The sequence below is a fragment of the Heteronotia binoei genome, chromosome 2 (genome assembly GCF_032191835.1).
Source record: "Heteronotia binoei isolate CCM8104 ecotype False Entrance Well chromosome 2, APGP_CSIRO_Hbin_v1, whole genome shotgun sequence".
In the NCBI taxonomy this organism is placed as follows: domain Eukaryota; kingdom Metazoa; phylum Chordata; class Lepidosauria; order Squamata; family Gekkonidae; genus Heteronotia; species Heteronotia binoei.
In genome coordinates this window covers 65,729,270-65,743,521 of record NC_083224.1, presented here as the reverse complement: position 1 = coordinate 65,743,521, position 14,252 = coordinate 65,729,270, and the positions used below count along the sequence as shown (strand labels likewise).

The following is a 14,252-nucleotide window of genomic DNA, read 5'->3' as shown; positions in this document are numbered from 1 at the left end:
AACACAGTACTCTAGGTGAGGCCTAACCAGAGCAGAGTAAAGTGATACCATCACTTTGTGTGACCTGGACACTATACTTCTGTATACAGCCCAAAATCACATTTGCCTTTTTAACTACCGCATACACTGCTGACTCATGTTCAGTGTATGGTCAACTAAGACCCATTTTCACACAAACTACTGTTGGGACAAGTTTCCTCCATCCTATAATTATGCATGTAACTTTTTCCTACCTAAATGAAGAACTTTACCTGTATCCCTGCTACAATTAATTTTATTTGTTTTAACCCAGTTTTCCAGCCTGTCCAGATCATCCTGTCTTCTACTCATTTGCCACCCCAACCAATACGGCTGCCAAGTCCAATTCAAGAAATATCTGGGGACTTTGGGGGTGGAGCCAGGAGCAAGGGTGTGACAAGCATAATTAAACTCCAAAGAAAGTTCTCGCCATCACATTTAAAGGGACCGCACACCTTTTAAATGCCTTCCTTCCATAGGAAATAATGAAAGATAGGGACACCTCCTTTTGGGGCTCATAGAATTGGACCCCCTGGTCCAATCTTTTTGAAACTTGTATGGTATTTTGGGGAGAGGCACTGGATGCTATACTGAATTTGTGGTGCATCTACCTCAAAAAACAGCCCCCCCCCAGAGCCCCAGATACCTGTGGATCAATTCTACATTATTTCCTATGGGAATCGGTCTCCATAGGGAATAATGGAGTACCCAGCAGACATTCCCCTCCCCCACTTTCTGATTACCCTAAAGCGGGGGGTGGGCCTCCAAACTGGGGGATCCCCTGCCTCCACCTGGAGATTGGCTCCGCTACCTCCCAATTTAATATCATCTGCAAATTCAGTGTATTCCTTCATCCAAATCCTTTATAAAGATGTTGAACAAAATAGGTTCCATGACAGATCCCTGAGGCACTCCACTTGTCACTCCTCTCCAAGAAGAGTGCGATTTGTCAATCAGTTACAGATCCACCCAACAGTAACAGGATACAAAGCATATTCTACCAACTTGTCAATAAGAATATTATGTAGAACCTTATCAAAAGCCTTACTGAAATCAAGATAAATGATGTTTACACCATTCCCCTGATCCAGGAAGGTAGTAACTTTCTCCAAAAAACAGAGATAAGGCTAGTCTGACATGACTTGTTCTTTAGAAACCCATGCTGGCTGTGATCACAGCCATCCTTTCTAAACACTCAAGAACTGACTGTTCAATATCTTCTAAGGTATAGACATCAAGTTGACAGGTTGGTATGACCTGGCTCATCCCTTCTAGAAGATGGGGACATTTGCTCACTTCCAGTTTTCTCCAAGAATTGGTAAAAATAATGGGCAAAGGCTCAGTAGTTGGATGTAGTTTTTAGCATCAGAAACTACATCCAGGTATAGACAACAAGTTGACAGGCTGGTATTACCTGGTTCATCCCCTTCTCAAAGATGGGGACATTTGCTCACTTCCAGTTTTCTCCAAGAATTGGTAAAAATAATGGCCAGAGGCTCAGAAACTACATCCACAAGTTCTTTTAGTAGCCTTGGATGCAATTCATCTGGCCCTGAGGACTTGGTTTCATTTCAAGAAACTAGGTGCTTATGTATTACTCTTATTCCAGTCCTAGGCTGCAACTCCTTTCATCATGTGTTCTGTTTCTGCCATGTTGAGCACCTTTTCCCTCACAAGGGAGGGAATATGTATTTCAAATCTGAAATTGTTATGCTACTTTTATTAAGGAAATTGTTATGCCACTTTTATTAAAGAAAAGTAGGAATTGAGCACTTCTGCCCTCTCTTCGTCAGCTGTTACAATTTCACTTTCCTGTCCCTGCATGTTCTTGCTCTTTTTCTTACTTGGAAAAGCGCCCTTTCTTTGTTGTTTTTGGCATCTTTATTAGCCTATGTTCATACTGAGTTTTAGCTTTCCTCTCTCTCTCTACAAGCATTGGTTATTTGTTTGTATTAATCTTTGATTATAAGGCCCTCCCATTTCCTAAATATGTCTTTTTTATTTTTCAAGTCTTTAGAAAGCTGTTTATGGAGTCATCTTGGCTTCTTTAGGCATCCGTTTGTAAACACTTTTATTATGCTGTATGCTATTTTGCTGCTATTCACAGGTTTTACCAATAGCCTTAATCCAATATTAACTATATTGTTGGTTCAGTTGCTTATGCATCTTGACTCCAATTAGCCCTTCCTGGCAACACCCTCCTCACCCCCTACCTATATGTAGTGGCTGTTGGCTTCTTTTTCAATGTATCTGAAGAATTATGTGCGCACACAGAAGTTTATACCCAGAATAAAATGTTAAAGATGCCACTGGATTCAAACATTGTTCCATTGAATGCTGAGATGATGCCTTCCAGACTATGGGGAATGCAAGCATTTAAATAGAAATTTGCATAGAAACATAAATGAGCCTACAGTAATTTTTACCTTTTTGAAAAATCAAGATGGAATAAATTTGATAAAATTTCAGATTTAAAATACAAATTGTAAATATGCATACATAAGTATGCAAATAAACATTTTTTCATGTTTATATTTAGTATCTTTCTTATCCCTTTGATTTTATCTATCTCTGCAAGAACAGGACCCATACAAATGTGTTAAGAGTAAAATATAGGAAGTAATCCTAAACAGGTCTACTCAGAAGCAAATCCCATTTTATTCAATGAGGCTTACTCCCTGGCAAGTGTTCTCAGAATCACAGCAATTGTCTTATACTTTTAATTTCAGTACAGCTAACGTCATGTGCTTTTTCTACCATACTTCTCAGCTACATGCACTGTTAGCCATATTTTGTAAGTTTATTGTCAGTATTAATGATAAAACTTACTTAACACCCATTTATTTTGTTGTTGTTGTTAAAAATGGTGCCGATTGCTTTGTGCTTGATTCTGAAGCTAAATATCAGAGACAGAAGTGACTCGCTTGGTCTAAATTATAATAACAGGATAACACCAAAACAATCGGCCAAAGGCCTGAAGATTTGCAGCAGGATTAGCCAAGAATAAATTTAAGTCCTTATTATTCATAGGCAAAGTATTGGCGTGTGGGTACAAATGAAGCAAATCTTGCAGAATTGAATTAAACCAGTTTCTTATTTCTTCTTCCTCACAAAGTAGTGTTCCTCCGGAAGGCCGCTGGCCTTGGAAAAGAGAATTTTTCTCCAGTGCTTACATGCAACGGGTAGGGAATCAACAGCTCCCTGAAAGTCTAGATCCTGGCACTTCCCAACTGCAGTGGTACGGAGGGCGACTCCTGTGTCTCCACCCAGGCCTGCTCGCACTCTGAACCAGCCTAGCTATTCGTTTTCAGTTTCGTTTCTTCTGGCTTGGAGCTAACCTGCGTGGCCGTCTGCAGATAAGATTCTCCTTGGCAACTTTTACAAGCTGAGGGCTAGGCCAGGGAGGGTTTGGCGGTACAGCTGAAAGGAGGCGAGGCAGCGCGTGGATCATGCCCAAATTCACTTTTAAGGAGAGGAGGGAGGCCGGGGAGCAGTTTATACAGTTTCTAAAGGATTCTGGCAAGGAAGCCGTGAGCGACAGAAAGGTACTCCGGACGATTTACACCGAGTCCAAAAATAGGTAAGCCGAAAAGAACTAAGGGGAGAGATAGCTTAAAAGGATGGCAGTCGAAGCAGCACCTCGACTACGCAGAAGCTCCTAGGTCTGCAGTGAGTATGCAGCGCGGCTTCCGGTAGGTTGCAAGCCCAGGTGCTCGGTGAGAGAAATCCTGCCGTGCTTTACTGGAAGACAGTCAGCCGAGTTGAGAGAGAGAGAGACGAGTTATTTTACAGTGCTGGCGCTGCCAGGCGGGCTTCCTTTTTTTCTAAGATGGGGAAGCTGAGCGGAGGCGGTGTCTGGTCTGGCGGGGCCTTGGGTTTGCAAGGCTGTTAATGAGAGGATGTTATTGAGGTGATTAATTCATGGGGTTGCCCTAAGTCGGACGCAACTGAACGGCACACAGCATACACCAGCAGCACATTACAGGCTTAGCAGTTTAATTTTTCGTCTTTCAGGTGCTGCTAATCTCCTGCTTTATTTTGCTGTCACATTGGATCCAGAATGATTCCAACTGGAAGAGCCGACAGTGTTGAATTAACAAATTTTTCAGTGAGAGAGTTCTTGTCCAAAGAAAAGTTCTGTATAATAGTGAAGCTGCAAGTTAGAAGCTGGCTTCTGAATAGTTTCTTTTTTGAATCTAATGCTTTTGCTGTATTGTGGTTTAGGAAAGGCTGTAAGGCAGGGGTGGCCAAACTGTGGCTCGGGAGCCACATGTGGCTCTTTCAGGCATACTGTGTGGCTCTCCAAGCTCCCACAACCCTGTCAGCTTGGAAAAGGCATTTCTGTCTTTAAATCATTTTGCCAAGCCAGCCAACATTTTGAAAAAATGCATTTAAAGTTAAAGTTGCTTCTTCCCACCTCTCCCTCCTTCCCCATCTATTTTCCTCCCCCCTCCCAGCTCTCAAACATCTGACATTCATGTCTTGTGGCTCTCATACATTTGGTGATTATTCTATGTGGCTCTTACGTTATGCAAGTTTGGCCACTCCTGCTGTAAAGCGTCAGAAATGGCCCAGCTGGAGATGGTGTCATGGCACCTTAAGATTTTGTGTTCGGTGTAAATGGGATGACGTCAAAGAAAATGGCACTTGGTTTTTCTTCTGGGAGGACTCGGTGATCAAGGTTTTCTGAAACATTCAGGGTTCAAGTCATGTTTAAGATTGGAACAGAATGTTTCCTTTGGGTCCCCACATCAGTTTAAAAAGGGGTTGGAGGTTGGCAAGATATGGACAGTGCTATGGGGTATTGTAGACAATAATAACTGCTGTTAGGAATTTTTGGAGCACAGGAATGTGGCTGGGAGATTTTAGTTTGGGGAGCTGAAAGTTGATATTTACACATGATAATTCTTTCAAGCAAAGAATGGGGCTGACTAAACCGCCATGCTTTTTAAAAATTCTTGCTGGTGTTTCTCAGAGTCAGAGAACTATGAGTGTGAGCAGTTTTTGCACATTTTACTGGACCTATTAAAAAGTCAAGACTTAGTTTTTCAAATGATGGGTTAACACATGGTTGCTCTCTGCCCAAATTAAGGTTGCTGAAAAGGAGAAAGGGGGGAGGGGTCACATGTACCTGGTTGCTGTAGGCATAACTACCTCAGACTGGAAAGGAACCAAGAAGATGGAGCTGACAAGAAATGCTGCTTTGGTGCACTAAAGGGCTAAAGAGTTGCAGAACAGTTAAGAGCTGGAAGCAGATAGAGATATGAAGGATGAGAATAATTAAAATGGGAAAGACTACACGGAAAAATGTGGGTTAGGCAGATTTCCTGAAAGAGATGCTTAGACTGGTTATGAAATTTGGGGCTAGAAAGTTAAGGGAAGACTTTTGCAGCTTTTTAAAATATGAAGAACACAGCTAAAAGGCAGTTGATAGTGTTATGAAGACAGAGTTTGATTGCTTGAGGAATTAGTGCGTATTCTCAGTTTAGGGCAGGGTGTGGATATTATTACTCAGTGAGTTACGAAAAAGTCTGAAGATCTGCAGCTCTGCTTTCAGTAGATATCATGCCTGGCATAAAAGTTTGTCATGCAAATCAATACAATTCAGCAAAAGTAGCAGTAAAGCAGCAGCTGCGAAATGATCTCTTTATTATTCTACCACTGCAGAAAATCATAACACAATCACGCAGTTTTGCTTTCCTGTAAGCTTTTTAATGTTTTGCTGTTTGCAAAGCTTGGTTGACATTGAATTTGACTTGATATATATTGACTGTGAATGGGGGTGTACTGAAAGAAATGACAGGATCGCCCAGTGGAAATTATGTGAAAGGTTCCCCCTCCTTTTCTTCTGGGATTAATCTCTTAATTTACACTTGTATTTTGATAAGCTGCTTTTTCCTGCTCAGGATGGTCTTTATTGCTGCTTGAATAGCACCTAAAATGCTTGAAGTTGAAGAAAAGGTCATGAAAAGCCCTGTAGTTAGCATATTGGGGGGGGGGGGGCAGAAAGCAGGGGAGCTGGGAAGATTCAGTCTGACATTCCAGAATGTCCCTGTCTCATCATCAGTTACAACAAACATTGTGAAAGATCTCTGGTCTCTCTGTTGGCTCTGGTTTGCTTAGTTTGTATGTACTTAAGGAGGAATCCTGAGGTAATGTGGCTCATCTCTCCTCCCCTCCACCCTTGTAGATGAAGAGCACTGAGTCCTTTCCGTACAGTTTTTCCCTTACATAGTTAATAAAGCCTTGTTTTAGCTAATCCCCTGAAAGCCCTCTGCATATAGCCCTGCTCTGGGCAAACAGAGGTTGCCACCTCCCCCAACTCTACTTCATTTGTTTCAAAACAGAGTTAAGGAAAATGGGGAGAAGTAGCCCCAGCCTGTGATACAATGGCTTGGATGCTATTTCCAAAGGTAATCTGCCTTCCTCTGGTATTTATAATTTATAATCTAGTAATTATAATTTTTGTCACATGGAAAAGGAAAGGTCCCCTGTGCAAGCACCAGTCGTTTCCGACTCTGGGGTGACGTTGCTTTCACAGTGTCTTTACAGCAGACTTTTTACGGGGTGGTTTGCCAATGCCTCCCCCAGTCATCTACACTCTCACCCCAGCAAGCTAGATACTCATTTTACTGATCTTGGAAGGATGGAAGGCTGAGTCAGCCTCAAGCCAGCTACCTGAAAACCCAGCTTCCACCAGGAATCGAACTCAGGTTGTGAGCAGAGTTTAGGACTGCAGTATTGCAGCTTTCTCTGCGCCACGGGGCTCTTGTCACATAGAGTTGTCTTAATTTGGGTTGGTTCATTCCTTGGTCGTCAAGAACGTCAGCTTTTTGAACGGTTGAAAATTTGGTCAGAAAATTTTTAAAGAATGACATTTATTAGAACAAAAAAGATAATTTAATAATGTGTGTGTGTGTATACACATACGCACACACATATATTGGCCACTGTGACACAGAGTGTTGGACTGGATGGACCATTGGCCTGATCCAACATGACTTCTCTTATGTTCTTAACAGGCTAGATACTACACAAATTACAAAAGCAAATTGACTAACTATTGGGTAAAACATTGCTGTAAAACAGCAATTTTAATAAATTCTAATAGGTTATTAGCACTTTTAACAATGCTTGGTGAAGTTTTATAAAATCTAACTGCTTATTGAAGCATTCTTCCATTTGATTTTATTCCTAGAATACCGCAGCCTATAGCAGTTTTTAAAAAGGAAATTAACAGGAGTAGAAATAACAGGAATTATTGAAAAGGTGTCACTGGCTACCCACCTGAATCTATCTTAAAGAGACAGATGTGCTATGCAAACAGGCTGATGCTTCCTTTTGTGATTGCTATTATACCAGGTGGCCAATAGGTAACTTCTGTTAGGTTTAGCTGCTAGGTTTAGCCTTGATTACAGTACTATCTGTCTCAAATAAAATTTCCCTTAAATTCACTTCATTGATTATTATGAATCTTTATTTGCATCATTTATGCCCTGCCTTTCTTCTTGATGGGAACCACAGTGGCTCACAATTCTTTCCCTCTTCATTTTATCCTCAAAACAGCACATAGAGGTAGATTGGACTGAGGGTGTGTGAATGCTCCAGCAAGCTTTAGTGGCAGAGTGGGATGCTTGAACCTGGCTCTTCCAGATTATAGTTTGACACCTTGAAAATTACACCACACTGTTTCTCATTGTGCACATTTCAAGTAAATCCTCCGTTTACGCACAACAAAATGGTAAACATCTGGGCTATTCCGGACTCTAGTGAGCTGCTGGATGGACTCTAGTGAGCAGCTCCCAAGTTGCACAGAGTAGGGATACATCTATAGATCATAAAACATCTCATCCAGGTTTGGAAGACTAACTCTTGGCCATTTATCCCACTTTGCTCTTCCTGAGACTTTCTGCCACATGTGACAAAGATGGTTAGATGAAGAAAGCCACAGAGCAAATGTTATCAAGAGGCTTTATGAAAGCTGTTTCTTGTCCTAGTCTGACAGCCTAGCCACTGCTCTATACTGACATATGCCAACTAGCCACTACCCTATGCTGTTGTATGCCAACTGCCTCCTTAAAAGTTGAGAGATGTCTGCCAAATGGATTTCAAGATAGTGATATTGATTGCCTGTTTCAATATATCTATACTTCATTACTTGTGAGTCTGAACTTGGCAGAAGGGCAGACTATAAATGATGTAAATAGGAAAAAACACAAAGAAACATTGATAACAGGCACTCTGATCTAACAGTATAAAACATAATCTCTCTGGGTTGGATCCTGTGGTCCAGGGCCCAAGGATTCTAGGATCTTTTCTCCCCTTCTCCCCTGTAGTCATCTTGAACTCAGAAATGTTGTTCTAGGAGTAAAGACAGCTGCTGAGGGAAGAGGGAGAAATAAAACTTTTTTTTCTCCTTGGGCCTCTACTGACCCCAGAGGCAAAAAAGGCAATCTCATTTCCTTTCTGTCCCACACCATGGGTGTTTTCTGGGTCCATGACTTTGTTTGTGGTATATAATGATTAAAGTTTAACAAATCTCATTTAAATGTATTGGCTACTCATAGTTGGAATATAGGGATTTATAGGGAAAGTGTTCCCTGTGATAAGCTTGACCTCATTGGTGTATGTTGGTTTCATTATTCATAACCAAGAGCATTTGTACTTGCTGTCCTTTGCTTTGCTGCACATCCAGTTGTTTTTGTTTGGATATATGAACTGGCACATTTTTGGGGGCTGCAAATTCCTGATCCATGAAAGAATGTAATCAGTGCAGTTGTTTTCAGACTTCCCTTTACTTTTGTCTTTCTCTGTGAACTGTTATGTCTGTACTTCCTAGATCTAGAATGCTTTTGCAAAGAGAAGAACTGATAAATAACTTTAAGAGGGGAATTACTGTCCTGCATTGTTTCTACATGCAATCCTGCTCCCTTCCTGAATCAGAAGAAGGCCTGGTCTATACCTGCAGCAAAATGAGGTGGCAGGATAGAAAGACTGTGCTGCTTCATACTGCAACTGGAGGATCAGAGTTAGGCATTCACTCCTCCATAAACAGTTCTGAACAGCTACTCTTCTATGGGCAGGGAATTTTTCATGAAGTAGACTGCTATGAGCAGTCCATTGTATCATTCCACTTTCAACTTAATTATCTGGGTTATTATAGCCATAGAGGTTTTCTGCTGGTGGAAGTAGGAGAAGTAGGAGTTGGGACTACCTAAAAAGCCATGCAGGGTTGAGGCATAATGAGGAAGGGCATTGAATAAGACTGAGTGAAAAAGCTGTCTGGATCCAACCTTTGGTGTATGTAGTCCAGCCCTATATAATTCAGTAGATCTGGTTCCTGGGACTTCCCTCAGTCATATTCCATTTTTTTTTTTTTTGCCACTATGCATCAAGCAAAGATTGGTAAACATTTACTGAAAATGGCCTGCAGCTTCACCAATGATGCTTAGAAGGAACAAATAAAGGAATTCCTTGTTCTAATAAGTATCAGGAGATGCTTTATCAAGAATAAGAGCTGAGCAGGTTGAAATGGTAATTTAAAAGGAGTCTGGATAGATACAGAAAGCATGTTAATTGGGAAACCAAGGATAACCAAAAGAATAATCAGCATGCCACTCAGTCAAGGACAAAACAAAAGTCTATTCAGAGAGAGGGGGTTATTCTGTAAATGGCCAGTAAATAATTATATGCTTGTAGAATGTTTAATCATTAAAAGCTACATATTTTTGTTAGAATGAGTTAAGAATAAGCATGTCTGGCAAGAGGTAGCATGAACTAGATTTGTGCATATCTAAGAATATTTGAGTATATATTTGAGTATATTATTTGAATATATTAGCAGTATATTTGAGTATATTAGCAGCCTTCTACAAGACTGAAGTTTATTCTTGCCTGTGTAAGATATGTAGGTAAGAAACTGGATTCAGTATTTCTTCTTACTATAACCATATATATTACATACACTCCATATTTTTACATTCTCTTGTTAAAAAAATTAAATCATTTTGGTGGTGTGTGAGAATGAAAGAAAAAAAACAGCTACAAATACAAAGTTTCTGTGATGTTATCTTCCATAGAACAATCAAACTATAGGATAATCTAGTATTGGATAACCATAGGATGATCTAGAATTGTTGTCAAGTTGTATGTCTTGCAGGAAATTCATAATCAATTATTGGGAAGCTAAACAGAAAACTGTCTTGCCAAGTGAAGAAAAGAAGAGATTGGATTTATACCCTGCACTTCACTACCTGAAGGAGTTTTAGAGCTGCTTTCAATTTCCTTTCCCTTCACCTCCCACAACAGACACAACAGCACTCCCATAACTGCTCTTAATCAGAACAACTCCAGGAGAGTTATGACTGATCCAAGGTCACTCCAGCAGGCACATGTGGAGAAGAGGGGAATCAAATCTGGTTCTCCCAAATAAGAGGCTGCACACTTAACTGCTACAGACTACACCAAACTGGCAAGAGATAGCATGAACTAGATTTGTGCATAAAGTGCAGAGCTTTATATTGATAAATCTGATAAAATCCAATGAGAAATAGACAGCACTCAATATAAATATCCACAAGGAGACATTAAAATCTGAAATGAGAACTGTAGCAAACCATGACACAAAATTGGAAGTATTGTTATTATTTATTTAAACATTGTTATGCTGCTTTTCCAATTCAGTAAACATTATAAACTTTTCCAATACAAATATACTACTTAAACAAAGAAGACATAATATAAAGACAAATTTACACAAACATACAAATGCATAAACAGAGACGGAGGCACCTTGAAATGGGCCTGGAAGCAAATTGGGAGCTAGTACAGACTGAACAAGACTGGAGTGATATGCTCACTAGAACCCGCTCAGGACAGCACTGTATATCAGCTGTCACTTCCAGACAGTCTTCAAGCGAAGCCACCTGTAGAGCACATTTCAGTGATCTAGTCTATATGTTACCAGGTCATGCACCATAGTGGCAAGATTTTTTTCCTGCCCAGGCAGAGCTAAAGTAGTGAAAGGCTGTTACCTGTTTATCCAGGAGAAGGCCTGGGTTCAGTAGAACTCCACCCTCATGCTACAAATCTGCTCCTTTACAGGAAGTGCAGCCTTATCCAGAAAAGGAAATATTCCAGTTCCTGATCAGACTTTGCTTTCTTCTCCCCCCTGCCCCCCCACTAGTAGCACTTCCATTTTATCAGGATTAAATATCAGCCTGTTAGCCCTAGTTAAAAACATTAAAACATAATTGGAGGCAAAAATGGCAAGGGGAATATTGAAAAACACTTTGAAAATTAACACAGAATGAGTCCTAAAAAGAAAAAAAGTCATAAAATTAGTTAGCTGTCTTAATAAAACTGTAACAGAGAAGGGTGCATTCCCAACAGAATAAACATCTATTTTCCTGATGCCTAAATCTCCTGTGGGGATAAATGGCAGGACTAAGGAGGTTACCCGATAATACATAGTAGAAGCATGCTGAGCAAGACCTCTGACAGAATCTAATTTTGTTGCTGAATGGATAAAAGGAAGTATTTCTTCACCCAAAGAGTGCTTAACACATGGAATTCACTGCCACAGGAGGTGGTGGCAGCTACAAACATAGATAGCTTCAAGAGGGGATTGGATAAGCATGGAGCAGAGAACCATCAGGTATAGATCTGTCTGGGGCAAGTGATCTTCTGTATACTTGGTGCTGGGGGCGCAGGCAACAGTGGGAGGGCTTCTAGTGTCGTGGCCCCACTGGTGGACTTCCTGATGGCACCTGGTTTTTTGGTCACTGTGTGACAGAGTGTTGGACTGGATGGGCCATTGCTCTGATCCAACATGGCTTCTCTTTTGTTCTTATAATTTCAAAGTCCAAAATCAACATGTGTTGCTAAACTAGAATGAAGAATCTTTGCTTAATTCCTCGTGGCCTATGTGGATATGATTTAGGCTAGCCAATCAAACGTAGGCCCAATGATGTAACCCAACTGGCCATTGGTGTTACTGTCCAGGTGATGTAACCTATTAGGTAAGATTGCCAATTAGTATCTGATGTTCTCCAGTTACACTGGATCCAATTAACAACGTTCCATAAATCCTTGCTTTAACAAGGTGGAATATGTAGGCCCATTTAAGAATGATGAGACACCTGCCTCCTATCCTCCCTTATCTCCCCCTTTGAGTTGCTGTCAGTTTAGCCTTAGTGTTCAGAGAATTGAAATTTTCCATATTCTGTAGGCCTCATGCCTGAACCAAAGTTTTGAATTTGAACAAGAGACTATGAAGTAACCTAGTCTCTTGACATGCATCTGTTCCATAAGGGTGGTTATAGCCTTGTCCAGAACAGCTAAGACTCTTTTGTCATCTGAGTCTTACCTGGGTTGAGATGGGCCCTCATCTTGACCATTTGCTGTCTCAGATATCCATTCAGGCCATCCACTGTCTCATAGTTGCTGGACAGCCAGTGTGGTGTAAGTGCAGAGGACTGTAATCTGGAAGACCAGGTTCGATTCCCCATTCCTCCATATGAAGCCTGCAGGATGACCTTGGGCAAATCACAATCACAATTTTCTCAGAACTCTCTGCCCCACTTACTTCCCAAGGTGCCTCTTGTGGGAGAGGAAGGGAATGTGATTATAAGCCACTCTGAGACTTCTTGAGGTAAAGAAAAGCATGTTATAAAAACCTACTTTTCCTTCTCTTGTTCATTTGACTCAGTTGAGAAAGGAGAAGTAAGGCAGCTATATGCTATCTGTCTGTCTATAGCATCAGTATGAGGAAACTATGATTTGCCTGTTTTGCAGAGATAACTCCTTAATTTTTTTGGCCAAACACAAACATGAGCTGTGCTGATACGCCTAAATGTCCCATGGGAACTCTTGTCTAGTTGGAATTTAGCTCTTAGTTTCAATTCCATTCTTGTGGTATTGCAGGTATATGCCTTGCAGTATCCCTTGAACAAAATCACTCTAATAGTAATTTGAATTCACAGGTGGACACAGTGAAAAAGGAAAATTAATTCACATTGTTCCACATGCTGCGCGTTTGTCCCCTGAGTGTTGTTAAAGTTGTTATTGCATTATTTGCATGAATTGCCTTAAATAAGTATCTGTATTTGGATCTGTAAGCAATAAGACTCATATTCACAGAAGTGAGAGCATATGCCATAGTAATGCCAGATTCCGGCTATGGTAGAATCACTTGTCCCCCATATCTCTTCTGATACTACAATAAAGAAGCATTGCAGAAAATACATAAAAAGAGGGAAAGGGGGTCTTGATAGAGTGGAGAAAACAGAAACCAGTACAAATATATCAATTATAATTCCACCTCCCAATAAAATGCTCAGATCATTCTACCTACAAGTATGAAAATCTCCTTAAATATTACCTTCCTTTCTTCTTTTACCAGGATAGAAAAAAATAATTTTAATAAACTAGTAAAGCAATGTAAAATTAAGCAATTCTTCTTAAACACAAATATAACCAGTTAAGAAAAAAGATTTTTTCCTTTCAAGACTGTCTCAACGTCAAATTCATCTAATTTAACTCATGCCTATAATAAGCAGAAAGTAAGTTATTAATTTAGCAAAGTCCTTATTAAAAAAGCACATAAAAATCATTTCTTTGTCCATAGCAAATTACCTAAAATACAACTGCATATTTTGTCTATCTCCGTCTAAACCATTTCTCCTGCTAACATACTAAAAGCAATTTTGTCGAATTACCAAGTCTACCAAATTCCACAGCAATTATGCTATCTGCCTTTTCACCCTTGATCCTATTCTTACATCATAAGCAGTCTCACTGAATAGGCAAACTGTCAATACAACGACTATATAGAGAAATATGTTAACTACACTCATTACTTTTTCAAGATCTCCCTTATTCTTTTAAAGTTTAACATCTGTTCATTATTAATGGTTATGTGTTTGTTTATTCATCAGGGAAGGGGGAAAAAAAGAAAAGAACCCAAATTCCAGAGTCCTTCTTCCCAAAGATTAAAAAAACTTTTAAGTTCTTTTGATTTCTGCACCCAAATTGTATCCGAGGCAACCCATTTACTCATAGTTTATCTTTTGTTATCACATATCACATTTCATTTCTTAGTCAGAATTCCTTGTTCAACCATTCACCAAAGCAGAAGAAAAAAATCCAAAATCCTTTTTTCAAATGGCCTTCCAAATCCAGATTTGTTGATTGAAGTGCAGCTTTTCTCTTCTCAACATGGCCTGCCCCCTCCA

General features: G+C 40.1%; 1 protein-coding gene across 3 annotated transcripts in view; it reads left to right on the top strand.

Moving 5' to 3' along the window:
* Nucleotides 1–3,197: 3,197 nt before the first annotated feature.
* MOV10 (Mov10 RNA helicase) overlaps nt 3,198–14,252 on the top strand; it is a 45,769-nt gene continuing 34,714 nt past the window's right edge. Inside the window, exon 1 of one of the 3 annotated variants that reach the window (XM_060231224.1) lies at nt 3,198–3,598. In XM_060231224.1, the coding sequence (XP_060087207.1) occupies nt 3,468–3,598 (131 nt within the window). In that variant the 5' untranslated portion in view covers nt 3,198–3,467. Of the gene's footprint in view, nt 3,599–3,660; nt 3,929–4,667; nt 4,820–14,252 lie in introns of those variants that run through there. The other 2 variants (XM_060231226.1, XM_060231225.1) reach the window with 2 other exon arrangements.